Below are 15227 nucleotides of genomic sequence, written 5' to 3' on the forward strand. Positions count from 1 at the left end.
GAAAGTATCTCATGGAAATGTGAGAAATTTTGTATGATACTTGTGAAGTATTGCCTAAGCTATATGGCAATATCACATGGGCCTATGAGGAAAAATGCTTGGGTGAGTAGTGGGAACTTTTCGACTTAACTAAAAGGTTTCGAGAGGTGATTAGGATACCCTTTGCAGAGTTCTTGAACCCTTGTGTTGGAATTTTCAAATCCAGGATGTTTTGGATTCAAATGCATTTTTTGACTTCTGTAGCTTCATTGTTTTTTGTTAGCAGTGGCACTTGGAGATCGTTGGTGTTTGGATGTTTGTTTAGTCTTCTATTGCGATCTTTTTGATCCTTGTATGTTGATTGTTGTGTGCATCCATACTTTTTTTTTAAACATAGCTTTTATTTATCCTTGTTCCAAGGATTTTCATGCAGGGCATTACATTAACAGTTTGGTCCTTAATATTATCCTTTTCAAGAATAGAAATTCCAATTTCTAAAGAGAATTTGAAAAGCCAATCTTAATAACAAAAAATATATCGCTCTTTTGTTTAGAATGACATGATAATAGATATATCTATCATGTTATTGGACCTTAATATCATTTAAATTCTAATTTATTGTAATATACTAATTAGGACAAAATATTTAAATGACTATAACTTCTATTGTATTCCTATTTCTATTACTCAAATATAATAATTATGACTATAATTTTTCTAAATGATATCTTAAGAAAATTAATATTGAAAAATAAGATGAAAAATGTGAAATTTCTATAAAATTTTATTATCTTGTTAAAAATGAGTTACTTTAATTCTACTGCCCATCAGAAATTAGTGAAATAATCATATAAATGATTCCTTTGAAGAAACAACCAATTGAAAGAGAGTTGTGTGAAATGGACGTATAATATAATTGAGATATCATATTATTCATGTATAAAATATCATACGTCATGACATGAAAAAGCTACTTTGTGCCCAGAAAGAAAAACATAAAGAATTTGTGCATGTATAGCAAAGGAAAAGAGAGAAGAAGAAAACTCTTCTTTTGGTTGAATCAGGTGTAAGGAATAATTTTACTCAAAAGAAAGACCTTAATAACGCAAGATGAACAACTTGAAGTTGTTTGAAATATCAAATACAATGAAATAAAAAAAAAGTGAACGCGATAATTGATACTAAAATGACTTCTCAGCAGAAGTTTATCTTGGAAAGAAGTAATCAGTTCGCCATCTACCTTCCATCTTGTCACACTGATGTAATACTTCTTCTAATGCAAGAATGAGACTTCAATATAGAGTACCATAATCTATATTCATATATCGAATAGTAAAATAAACGTATATATAATATAAAGTCCAGCATAAAAAATGGCCTCGCTATGCAAGAATGAAACTGAAGCCAGGTTACTTTAAATATAGATCACGTAACCTAAGACAAGCTTGGAGAAAGGAGATGCTTTAAGTAAACAATAAAGACATTACAGCTTTCGATAATCACCTTTATCAGCGATTTGATATGGCTCTTTTTTCAAAGTAGAAAACAAAGCTTGAAGGATATGTGTTCTGTGTCTATACAAGTGAAAAGGCATTGAAAGGAATCAGATAGCATGTTCTTTTTGAATAAAGGAGCTAAAAACATTGGATAAAGAACAGGTTATTTTTTGGCTCTTCGTTATAACCGCATGTGAGGTGGGAAAAATCTTTAATAAAGGACAGTTGTTTAAGATTTTCCATTATAAACCCATCTGAGTTACAAACTCATGAAGTGAGAACAAATTTTCAAGCTCTTCCACTATGAACCAATCTTGAGGTGCCTAGAATCTTCAATAAAAATCAGTTTCTTAGGGTCCTGAGCTATTAAGCCATCTTAATTTCTGCTTTTCTCGTGGCTATTCATCTCCCTCTCTTGGTGGTATGTAATTTGATATATCTGCAAAACCTAACCAAAATTTATCAATCGCCATGTTTCGAAATGTCCTAACGGTCACGTGAGATACCAAACAGCATAGAAATAAAAATTATGTTATCACTCGAAATCTTACTGAAGACAGAACTGCATCTATTTCAATTTTTACATAATCATATTAATCTTAACTCTTATTTCCAATGAGATATGTAATTAAGGAAACAAAATATTCAAATATATGATTCATAGAATCGTATTATGTCAATATCTAAATAAATCAAAGTTTAAAGAATTCTTACGAATATTTATGTTATCACTCATTTCAAACAAGTCATTTAAACAAATTAAAGCTTTTGGAATTCTCAAATAGTGATATTTCTACTAACTTTCAATTTAGACGAGCCAGTTAAGAAGTCTAAAGAGTTTTTACATAGCAGCACCTATGCCAACTCTCATTTCAAGGAGCCATTTTGAACAAATCAAACCTCAAAGAGTTCTTACATGACAAGACTTATGCTAACTTTCAGATGAGCCACCTAAACAAACAAAAGACAGAGTTCTTAAATAGCAGCATCTAGGTAACCTCTCATTTTAGATGAGCCATTTGAAGAAATCAAAGTTCAAAGAGTTTTGGCATTGCTGGACTGATGTCAATGCTTATTTCAGATGAACCACCAAAACAAATTAAAGCTTAAGGAATTAGGGACACTTACACCAACATTCATTTCATATAGGTAATTTAAACAAATCCACGTTTAAGAAAATCTTTCATAATGACAGCAGTGCCAACTCTCATTTTCAGATGAGCCGTGTGAACAAATAAAACTTTCAAGTGTTCTTACTAACAGCAATTCTACTAATTCTCATTTCAAATAGGACATATGAACAAATCAAAGTTTAACAAATTCTTCCATAATGCCACAACTCACGTTTCAAATGAACCATCCAAACAAATCAAAACATATTGACATCTAACATAATATTATGCCTACTCTCATTCCAAATGAGCTACCTGAATGATGTGGAGGTTAAACTATTCTCACAAAATTACACCTGTCAATTCTCTTTCACATAAACCGACAAAACAAATGGAAGCTGACACAATTCTTATAGAAGAGCACCTACGCTAACACTCAATTTAGATGAGCCACTTACCAAATCGAAACTGAAATAGTTCTCACATAACAGTACCTATGCCAGTTATACCGCTAAACAAATCAAAACTTCGAAAATTCTTCGATAATAGTCTATGCCAACTCTCATTTTAGATCATACAGCTAACTAAATCAGGCATTCAACCAGTAGGACATGTAAACCATAGCTCAAACAGTGGGTAGGCCATTTCAAATGCTACGCTAATATATCTGGCCAAGAATTTAGATGTCTAGTTCGAAATATGGGGATTCTCAAAACATGTTATTCAAGTACCCCAAAACATTTGGGGAATTTTATTACAACATTCTTCAAAAGGTTAGATTTATCTACTGTTCTCTGTATTCTCTCTATTATCTCCGACATGTAACTCTCTCTCTAAATCAAAATAACAAAACTCCAATGGCCACTTAACTGGTTTCTGACCTCCAAAACTATATGATTTAACGAATGATTTCAAAGAAAAGCTCTTCTTCCTTACTTTTCATCTCTCGCCAAAATAAACAAAGAAAACTCCAATGGCCACTTAACTGGTTGCTGACCTCCAACAGTATGATTTAACCAGTGATCTCACAGAAATATTCCCCTCCTCTTCTTTTGATCATCACTCTTCAATTTAAACAAACAAAATTACTATGGCCACTTACTTTAAAAACTATGATTTAACAAGTGATCTCAAAGAAATATTATCCTCCTTTTCTATTCATCCCTCTTCAAATTAAACAAACAAAACTCAATGGCCACTTAACTGGTTCCTATCCTTCAAAATGATGATTTAACCACTGATCTCAAAGAAATAATCTCATCCTCATCTTTTCATCTCTCTCCAAATTAAAGAAACAAAACTCTGTTGGCCACTTAATTGGTTCCTACCTTTAAAACGAGGATTTAACGAATGATCTCAAAGAAAACCTATACTTCTTTTCTTTGAATGTCTCGCCAAGTTAAACAAACAAAACTCCAATGGCCACTTAACTCGTTCCTGAACTCCAAAACTATGATTTTAACGATTGATCTTAGAGAAATAATCTCCTCCTCTTCTTTTCATCTCGGGAAATCAAACAAAAAAAACAACAATGGCCACCTACCTTGTTTCTGACCTTCATAACTATGACTATATGAGCGAGTTGAAACACATTCTTTTGCTTATAACTAGAACAAACTATGTGATAAAAGTAAACCCAGATAAATTCAAGACAGAAATGAGAATCCAAAGCTACACAATTGAAAAGCATCACATCTGTCTTACAATTCAGGGCAGTGGGATCTTTAACCCTATCAATTCGAGCGGATCCGCCCTCATGAGTGCCGAGAAGGTTCCAAGCGAAGTTCCAAGTCGGCAGGAATGAGAGTTGTACACAAATTATCCACATCTGCGCTTCCCTGAGAAGAAGAAGTTTCATTACAATCAGTGAAGCAGCACCCACGAGCCGCCTCTGCAGCCGCTAATTGAATATCCCTCGGATCCGACGAAGTAGGGCGAGGGAAAGAGCCCACCAATTCAGGAAAATTAAGCAAAGCGTTGGCGCCCTTTAAACTGTAAGCCGCCACGTCGTGGGCTCTGGCCGCCATTTGGGGAGTATCGAAAGTCCCCAACCATATTCTGCGCTTGTTCTTCGGCAGTCTAATTTCAGATACCCATTTTCCCCAACTCCTTTGACGAACGCCTCTGTACGTTTTACACTTGCCCGTATTTTTATTATCTCCTCCTGCGTATTTCTCTCGTCCACCCACCTGCTTCGTCTCTTCCATTGGTGGCTTGCTCCCAATCATATCATCGTCTTCTGATAATGAAAAAATAATAATGTCATATAGAGCAGAGTCAAATACTCCAGTGGAGTAAACCTAAACCTAAAACTAAACCTAGACGTAAACGTAAAACTGGTGCGTTTTATGGGTAAAACTGGAAAACCTAGTTATATTTTATTAAGATAATTTGCACAGCTTTTTATCCTTGGCCTTTCGAGTGATTAAGGCCTTAATTTTGCTGGCGATCGTATCAGATATTATGACGCAAATGTCCTTCAGTGTCTCGGTGTGCCAGCATTTTCCAACTTAAGGCTCGGTGCATTTGTTGCAGCTCGAGCACCTTGACGTTAACAGACAAGTCATGGTTTTCACTTTTTCGGTGCGATATGATTGCTGACTTATTCCTCTGGTAAAGTTTGCTTAGTGGATTGAGTGCTCATGGTGTTGAGTCGGCTGCCTACAGTGCTTCACCCGTGATGTCAACGCTGGTTAAGAGCTTCCAATACACGATGTTTTGATGGTGAATTGGGGAGTTTGGGGTAGGAAATTGTGTAAAAGGTGTTTCTTTGGATAAATGCTTTCGTTCGTGTAGTTTTTGTTTTGGTGTGTTTCAAGGAGGAGATTCTATTGAAAATATGATTGAATATTGAATTTGTTTTTATTATCTTAATGGTGCATCACATAGTACAATTTGTTTTTTTTGGCATTAAAATCTGTGCACAAATTTGAAAGTCTAGTTGTACAATAGTGCACATAATTATATTAACATTCAGTCAAAACCAAGTATATGGAGTAAATGCTTATTATTATGAAAATGGTGTTGGGACAAGAACACTAATGAATATTTTGGTACAAGAATACTAATGAATATTTGATTTAGAATAAGAAATATATTATATTTAAACAAGTATTACATAATGGCTAAGTACTTGCCTATTGTTATCTTACTATAAAGTTTTGTATAATAGATAAATTCATCTACATAAGATGTATTCTAGACAATATAATTTAATAGATTAATTTTTTTGCATACATATTTGAGAGATAAATGTTCATATCATTGGATATTAATTGACATTGATCTTTAAATCAAATTTTTTATCCCAATAATACACTTGTCCATATTATATTACTTCTTGATATGTAATATGTAATATTAATATAATTTTTTAATTAATTAATTTAATTCTAATATATTTCAACATATGGCTCTAGAAATATAGGAAAGATAAACTATTAATTATATTATAATAATGTTTAATTTTAATTGTTATTTATATTGATTTTCAAAACTATTAATTAATTTAATTCTAATATATTTCAACATATGACTCTAGAAATAAGAAAGATAAAATATTAATTATATTATAATAATATTTAATTTTAATTGTTATCTATATTGATTCTCAAAACTATTAATTAATTTAATTTTAATATATTTCAACATATTTATAATGGTTCTAAGATAAACTATTAATTATATTATAATAATTTTTAATTTTAATTGCTATATATATTAAAAATCTATGTGCATAAGATCTAAATCGTAAAAATAGAATTTTAATGTACTTTTTAGAGACAAAGTAAAGCTCTATAATATGGGAGAAGAAATGTGGTAAAAAATAGGGATGGGAGGAACTTATTTAAATATTTTTTTTAAAATCATATCTTATGAATTCACAAATCTGCATATAAGAGTCCAAATCATTCATCCAATCAAAATCTCAAAAAAATAATATCTAAAATATTAGAGTTAAAAAATTGACATGTAGTTTTAAAGAAACATAATACTTATAAAAAAAGAATAAATACAATGAATTTTAATTGCTAGAGGAGAGTACATTTAATAGCTAGTTAACATGAGTAATCCAAAAAGTGTCACAATAGTAAAAGTGTCACAATAGTACTTAGCCTACCAAAAGTACTAATAAGAAATAATATTTTTATTTGTAAATTGAGGAGTTTATGGTAGAAATTAGTGAGGAAGATATTTGTATAAGTATAGTAGATTATATAATTTGATGTTTGGTGTGTTCTGAGAATGATAAAATCAAATCAAAAGTATGAGTGACTATTGAAAGTGTCATTCTTATCTTTATAATGTATCAAATAGTATTTTTTTTTATGTGACACAAAGAAATTTGCACGAATTTTTACTATAAATTCACCAATTAAATATTGTAAAATGTTTATATTAAAATTCAAGAAAGATCAATATATTTTTAATGCAATTTTAAGATTGATAAAGATTATCAAAGATTAATAAAATATTTAAACATAATTTTAGTTATGATTGAGTAAGAGTATTTTATAAACATTTTCCATCACATACTTTTGTCTATGTTGAAGAAAAAATAATTTCATAGTAGAATTTTTTTTTTCTTTTTAATATGTAAAATATACACAACAATTTATGATTTGTGATTTCATGCACAAATCCTTGCAAACATTTCTATAAGAACTTTGCCAAATCAATTTTATATTTAATTTTATTAGAATTTAAGGGAAACAAAATATATGTGACAATAAAATCATAAGAGCACTATTAGTTTATTTATTCAATTTAACGACACTTGGGCTTAATAAGCTTACTTAGTGATTCATATTCAGTTGACACTTGTTTACACAAGGTTTTTTTTTAATTTTTATATCATTCAAGATTTGTCTAGAGATGGGTCTAGATAGGTTCCAATTCTATTTTTACATTTCATCTTAGTATAGTCCAATCACTATTTTTATGTCTACAAAGCTTTTCCAATTAATGTTATGGTTGATTTTTCTCTCATTTGTGGATTTATGATTATTTTTATCTATTTAGATTTTAGAAATTTGTTGCTATATCATATCACATAGAGATATTTTGAATCCTATGTTGCTATTAAATTTAGTGAACATATTAAAATCATTATCAAAATTGTGGCCAATAATAAATATATTGCTATGATCAAAATTTTATGTCTACTACTTTCACAATATTTTCATCAACCCAAAACCAAAACTAAATACAAATCCAAAAAACCTTACCATCAGATAGCATTTCCATAAATGACAACATTAATGCCTTCATAATTGATTTCTTACTAACTAAATCAACCAAAAATGGTCTAGTAAAACTATGAGGCCCCTTTCCACATTTTTAAATTCCTAAATGCTAGACTAAATCTCTTTTATCTATCATCTTTGATCAAATCTTAATTTAATTTAAAATACTTTATACTTGGCCACTTTACCCTAAGTCACTATTTAATTAGAAGAACATACTTCATTTGAATTAAATAAAGTCCCCAAAGTTCCATTTTATTCCTACATGTGAACATGATAAAACGAATTTCCTATTTTAAAAATAAAAGAAAATATTTTTGTCTATACATATGAGAGCACACTTTTCTAGGTGAGCGGAATCTCCTTTTTCTTCCACACATATTTTTCCTCTTAGACATTGTCATTGATTATGCCTCTTAGAAATTATTGTGCACAAAGTCAACTTGAGAATGAATCTTCATCATAGATTTTTCCTCTTATTCCTCACCATCTATTTCTCTTTAAAAGGAGGCTCTCTCTACAATCTCTTGTACCTTATGCTTGCACTCTTGAGCACATTTGCACTCACTCATTTTACTTGAATTCTTAGCTTAGATTTTTTGTATGTACTAGCTTAGCTCACATAGTCTAAATAGGGGTTTTGTAACTCTTTGTTAGCCTAGATATTGCATCTCATTTAGCTTATCTTACATCTTGCATTGCATTATTGATTCCTAGATATTGGCACTCTTTCCTCTACTTCTTTGAATCTTCCATTCTATGTTTCACAATGTAAGGGTTTCTTAATTAGGTTCATTTTAGAGCCACTATACTATATTGGAACCCTTGTGCATCATAGATAGGAAGTTATGGGCTGCCTCTTTGAATGCTCTTCATCATGGATTCTCTCAAGAGTATTGGTCTATAGAAGTTTGTTCACCTTTTCATGATTTTTTTTGGCAGTCATCGTGGGTCTAAACCTTGTAGTTTAGCTCCATTTTTCTTTTTTTATCAAGTATTTTTGTTCTAGGTTTTTAATTTAGTTTTCCAATGAGAGATATTGTACATCACTTTAGTGTACTATAGTACAACACTCCATTCTATTGTAGAACAATACTCTTCCATTTATGGTCTATCATACTCTTTCTTTGTATTATATTGTATCATCTCTTAATGATTATTTTACTAGTTTGATACCCTCTATCATACTAAATAGGTTTATCATTTTTCTTTAATAGGGTATATCATACAACTCTTTACCAACTAGTGAAGTATTGTGCAGTTTGACCTATCAATGCAATGTGAGTTTAGGTGCCAAGTTTGTATTTCAAGGATTTCATTTTAGATTTTTTGGTCTTCTAATATCCTCTACCACTAGTTTTGTGGGGGCTTACTTGCTTGCATTTCTCAAGGAGAAAATTATAAAAGGGGCTATTAACACTTATTTATAGCATTTCCCAAGAATAAGCACTAAAGTTTTCATTATGTCTTCATTTCATTATCTTGTGCTTGCATATACTAGTCGCCATTTCATTTTAGAGGCACATAAAAACTACAAGAAAGGGTCCTTTTTTGATAGGACAATATGAGCTCTTCTCTGTATGCAAATAAGAAATCTTGACTCTTCATTGGATTAAGAATATGGGTGGTATATTCCATTCTTTAGTGGTCTTAATACATTATTTTGGCGAGCTCTAGAGAAGAATTAGAGAGCAAGTGTCTGTGCTCTTCTCCCTTATGGAAAAATAAAAATCTTGAACTCCTTGGTGTGGATCCATTTTGTCCAATCTCATAGTGAGATTTACTATTTAGAGGGCCTTCTATTTGGTGTAAGGATACCAATATAAATAATCCAAATGGGCACAAGAAAAACCCAACTATCTGACCCATTATAAGTACAAGGTCCTTGACAAAGAAGAAATCCTTGGGGGACATAACACTTGATCCATTCAATGAGAGTACATGTGGGACTATGAACATGAGGAAATCATTGGATGGGTATGATTAAGGTACTCTTGTGACTGTGAGACTTCCATCCTATATCAGGTTCAAGAGGGGGGTATGTGCAAGATCATGGTCAACCAAACTATGCCCTTAAGTGGCAATGAAAAATTAGCAAATTAGGGTTATGTGAACTTGACATGTAATGTTAAACTTGTTATGAAATTTCAATCAAAAAGGTTGTTAGAAAAGAATCAGTTGAAAATCAAATTTAGTTTTTGAACTACTAGGTCTTATTTGAGGAAAGAAAAAATTGATTGGTCAAATTTCTTAGTTTTAATGCAATAGTACAAAAAATTTAGGAAAAGAAGAAGAAGTAGGTGTATGTCTGACCATCTTCAACAAAATCAAATGATAATTTTTTTAATAAGATTGTATAGATATAAGAAGTAGACTCATGCCTAAATGTGACATATATTTTTGGGTATTTTTATTCAAAATACATAATTAATTATGAATTTCTTCTATAATATTTTTGGAATTAAAAAACTCTCATGTTTGACCACATTAACTAATTCAAAAATTTACAAATTTTAGTTTTTCTTTTATTTTCCTTATATTAGAAGAAGTATATAATGTAACATATCTTTTGGATTTCAAAAATGTTATACCATTTGAATGTTTTATTTATTTTTCAATCAGTGTGCCAATCAACACTTTATGCTTAACTTCATTATAAAATGAATAATATTTAGTTACTAAAGTCGTAATTTGACAGACATTACATTTATGGAAAAATTAGAACATTCTTAAGAAACCCTTTTCATTCCATCAAATTTGGGTGAAATAGAAGTCATTAGACACATGTTTGAAATAAAAAACACACAAGAACAAGCCAAGAACATGCTTTTGGGATATTTTTTAAGTTGACCATGTAGGGTTGGTATCCAAAGGAATATTAAGCCTTATAAGGTGTTAATAATTTGGTTTTCTATCAAGATGGGTAGGGAAAAAAGTCAAATTAGATTTTGAAATGCTTTTAGGCATTTCAAAACTACATAATTTGTAGATTGCAACTTTCTGGCCCACCATGATCCTATGCACATGTAGGGGTGTTAGGAACAAAACTCTTACTAAGAACCCTAGGTTATAAGCTACCCTATTTTTTGGCTAAATATCTTGGTGTAAGGATTGATAATATTGGAATACCTGAATCAACCCTAGGTAGATCTTGCTTCATGTTTTTATTAATGTGTTGGATGCATGGAAATCTTATTGAACATACATAATCAATAGTTTCATAGAGTTTTATTTTCAAGACCTTACAAGTATTTTGTATTGGCAAGGTTACTTTGTCCCATGTTCAATTGTTTGAACAAGTGTCTATGTCACTATTGGTTATCAAAAAATTTATTTCTAGCATCAAAACTATAATCAAACATTGTGACAACAATACTTAATTTTACTTGGATAGAATTATAAATCAAAATAGGCCTTTTAAACAAAAACAAGTCATATTTTGTCTCTTTTGTCAAACTATCATGTTCTACTAGTGAGAAATATTGTATGATAATTCTAGTGTATACAAATTATTTTACTACCAGATAAGGTCTATCAAGTGTTCCTATCCTTTGGTTTATTGTACTACATTTTCCTCTATAGTGTACCCCGCTCAAGTATTATTCTACTTCCTGTAAAGTATCATATAAAACAATTTGATGTTCTTCTATTATCTAGAATACTAGACTATTCAACCTAATTGATGAACTTAGTTATCTTTTCTTCAACCTTTCTCTTAACTTACCTAAGGTGTCTACAATCATTCATCCTAGTTCCTTCGTCTAAAATTTTGTGTGTTCAAGACCATTTTGGCTAAGAAAGATCACCTTGGACTCTTGGTTACATTAAAAGGTTGGAGAGTTGTTCACTCATTATTTCACTTATCCTTCTACTCAGCTATCTACCTACTTAACTATCTCTTGAGTTGAGTTAAATGTGTCATAAATATCTTGCACACCTTTCTTGACAAGCAACTTTGATACTCCTAACTCATTATCATTGACAAGTGGACACTTTACTTTCTAAACTTGTACATCAATTCATCTTGCATTATCTCATTAGATAATTACTATCTCTTTTATCCTAGTTATAACTACGTATGAGATTAGTCAAGGAAGACATCCCACAATTTTATTTGGTGAACTACCATACCCAACTAGATGCGCACATAATCCACACTTTGATACTAAAGCTAACTTAAAAATGCTAAAGAACATAAATCTACAACATGGTTTGATTAGCTTAGCCACTTTGGTAGTACTTTGGATACCTCACTTACAACCCCTTGGCCTAGTCATAGTTTGTCTTTCACCATGTCTAGGGAGGAAAAAAATAGATTCTTAGAAAACCTCTTTAATCACCAACTACTATGAGAGAGAGAGAGAGAGAGAGAGAGAGAGAGAGAGAGAGAGAGAGAGAGAGAGAGAGAGAGAGAGAGAGAGAGAGAGAGAGAGAGAGAGAGATCGTAGTTTCTCTTTCACCATGTCTAGGGAGGAAGAAAATAGATTCTTATAAAACCTCTTTAATCACCAACTACAGAGAGAGAGAGAGAGAGAGAGAGAGAGAGAGAGAGAGAGAGAGAGAGAGAGAGAGAGAGAGAGAGAGAGAGAGAGAGAGAGAGAGAGAGAGAGAGAGAGAGGTCATAGTTTCTCTTTCACCATGTCTAGGGAGGAAAAAATAGATTCTTAGAAAACCTCTTTAATCACCAACTAGAGAGAGAGAGAGAGAGAGAGAGAGAGAGAGAGAGAGAGAGAGAGAGAGAGAGAGAGAGAGAGAGAGAGAGAGAGAGAGAGAATAAGGGTTACATAGATGAATAAGCAATTCTAATGGAAGCTAAATTCAATGCTAGCATCTTTGGGGAGAATAATGTTAGCTTCATTGGCGATAATTCTAGTGTTAATGCCTTTGAAAAAAATGGAAACAAAACTCCTCATATAACTTCAATGTCTCATATCGATGGTTTTGACTCTCCACCTAAATTATCAAATCATAGACATGCTTCACATAGGTCTCAATAGGGAAATGATGTAGACAATGAAATCATCGAAGAAGAAATCTTAAAATTTTAGCAAGATGATTATTTTCAAAAATCATGCTAAAAAAAAGGAAGAAAATGGAGATCAATACTTCATGCAGTTGGCTTCTAGGGGATTGAAATTACCACACAAATTTGATGTTCAGAGATTCATTCAAAAAAGAGAAACCCCTCTTCAGATTCTTATGAAAGAGAAACAAGATTTGAAGGCTAAAATGTCAAACTTAATGAAAGAGAAGGTAAAACCTAAGTCCTTTCAGGATATGGAATCTATTTTTACATTACGTGTTGATAAGAACTTTTACATGATGCTTTTACCTCAAGATATTGAGATCCCTAATTATAAAAAGATATGACATAAATGGGGGTTGGCATGATCATGTAAGGAAATTTTATGCTCTAAGTATGGACTTTATGCTCGATGACACTTATCTCATGATTATTTTTCAAAGGATTTTAAATGGCTAAGATATGGAGTGGTTCACAAAGACAACACTCACAATAAATTCTATTGATAAACTTGTTCAAAGGTTTATTAAAAACCACTAGTATAACATTCAACATCTAGTCATGATGTTTGACCTCTGCAAATATAAACAAAAATAAACTGAACCCTTTATTACTTTCTTGCAAATGTGGACGAAGTTGTGCTCGATATCCTTGACAACTTCCTAAGAATAACGTTATACCAAAATTGCACTATGACCCTATGAAGAAATTATTCTCACATTGAATTACATGATTTAGAGTGCCTTTCACATTGAATATGTTGCAATTAAGAAAGGATTGATAACATTGAACAAAGATTAGTCTAATAATGGAAGTGACAATGGAAAAGACAAAAAAAACCTTGTAACAAGAACAAGTATGGTGTCAATGATGGGGTGGTTAATGTAACTAAGACTAAGGATCCTATATTCAACTTGGCTAGTGTTGTGCTAGCAACTAAACAACAAAAGGATTCTAAAACTAATGACTCTAAGAATTCTAAATCCGCATGAATATCAAATCCTAAATTTTATTTCACTCCCTTCGGACAATCTTACAATGTGATCCTTAAAATGTGGCTTTCCAAAAAGATTATTACCCCACAATCTGAGGACCCTATGTACCTAACATTAAACCTACATTGTGAAGAGATGATTATTGTTGAAAATTTCTTTTGAAAAAGGATAATAATTATTGAGAACTAAAAGGTCAGTATAGATGGAATTGTTAAAAACATTGATCACAAGGCTTTCAAGGAGCCTCTTCTAAAGTATGAACAAGGAGAAATATCAAACTCTAAAAGGAAAATTGGAGATGCAAAGATCAACTATACTTACACAAATAATGAAAATGTGATTCACATGCTTGAACCTGGAAATGAAATCATTCACAACGGTGAAACAAAAATATAATGACCCCTATCTATGGTTCATTTGTTTTGAAGTATTAGATAGCAGCCAAAAAGATGGGGGATTGACCCCAAGTAACAAAAATGCTGAATAATTAGTTGGAGTTAACATCACAATTATCTACCCTATGCCATCTTTGAAATTGAAAAAGAAAAACATGTCCATAGCATAATTGATGGTACTACCAGTCCTTAATTTATTATGCATAAAAGTGTGTAAAATAAACCAACTTCTATTAATCAACATTAACATAAAAAATTGCACCTCTGGGGGGTACCAAGTTCATAGTAATGGGTATAAAAGCCTTAAAGAAAAAATACTAGAAAGAGGGATAGCTGCCCTCTTCCTACCCTTGCTTGTCCTCCTTTTCCTCAAGAATATCCTTGTCTGTATCCTCCCCCTCCACCTTAACTGGTTTATCAAAGATGGAATTTAGTCAATCCTTCACTAGAAACCCATAGATAGATCAAGTGGTCTCAGTAGCTTTTCCCAAGTCCTTCCCCTCCTTGTTAAACTATGATTCATTTTTTGATGAGAGATGTATGGTTATTTGAGAGGTGTTGGTTAAGTATAAAGACAAAATTCTAGTGAATATACACCCATGATCATTCTTATAGGTTCAAATTCTTATTCACATGGTGAGAGACTTAATGTTGTTACTAGGAGTCAACTTTAAGTTATCCTTAGAGGGGCAATTTTTTTTTGAATAATCTAACCTTAACCAGGCAGGGCTTTCCTATTCCAAATAACATTCTACTACTACTAAACCTACTTACAATCTTATGGATCAACACTAACATAGCCTTACATATATATCTATTGTCCAGCTACTATAGTATTTCCATTTAGATATAATGAATTCCTTAAAAAATGTAGAAATCTAGTGTCCCCCCTAATATTAACACAGATAAACTCCGATATATGGTTTACCACATTATCACTCTTCATTACTTCATATTTTCTCTTGAAATTGAGGTCTAAAT

General features: G+C 31.6%; 1 protein-coding gene across 4 annotated transcripts; it reads right to left on the minus strand.

Moving 5' to 3' along the window:
- Nucleotides 1-1372: 1372 nt before the first annotated feature.
- Nucleotides 1373-5201, minus strand: LOC149537957 (ethylene-responsive transcription factor TINY-like). 4 transcript variants are annotated; one of them, XM_089799366.1, is made up of 3 exons: nucleotides 5020-5201; nucleotides 4292-4826; nucleotides 1373-1914 (listed from the first exon to the last, which is right to left on the minus strand). In XM_089799366.1, exon 2 carries the CDS (start codon nucleotides 4813-4815, stop codon nucleotides 4342-4344), a length of 474 nt encoding a protein of 157 aa, XP_089655492.1. In that variant the 5' UTR covers nucleotides 4816-4826; nucleotides 5020-5201; the 3' UTR covers nucleotides 1373-1914; nucleotides 4292-4341. The 4 variants fall into 4 exon arrangements, with proteins under 4 accessions (XP_089655492.1, XP_089655490.1, XP_089655489.1 ...); XM_089799364.1 differs by having other exon boundaries at nucleotides 4955-5201; XM_089799363.1 differs by lacking the exon at nucleotides 5020-5201 and having other exon boundaries at nucleotides 4292-5013.
- Between the last annotated feature and the right edge of the window lie 10026 nt (nucleotides 5202-15227).

This window comes from Cupressus sempervirens, chromosome 9 (genome assembly GCF_028749045.1).
Source record: "Cupressus sempervirens isolate cs-2001-9-10 chromosome 9, ASM2874904v1, whole genome shotgun sequence".
Taxonomy (NCBI): domain Eukaryota; kingdom Viridiplantae; phylum Streptophyta; class Pinopsida; order Cupressales; family Cupressaceae; genus Cupressus; species Cupressus sempervirens.

Bases quoted from the DNA above. Each gene is read 5' to 3' on its own strand.
- LOC149537957 (XM_089799366.1), bottom strand. From the start codon at position 4,815: ATGATTGGGAGCAAGCCACCAATGGAAGAGACGAAGCAGGTGGGTGGA.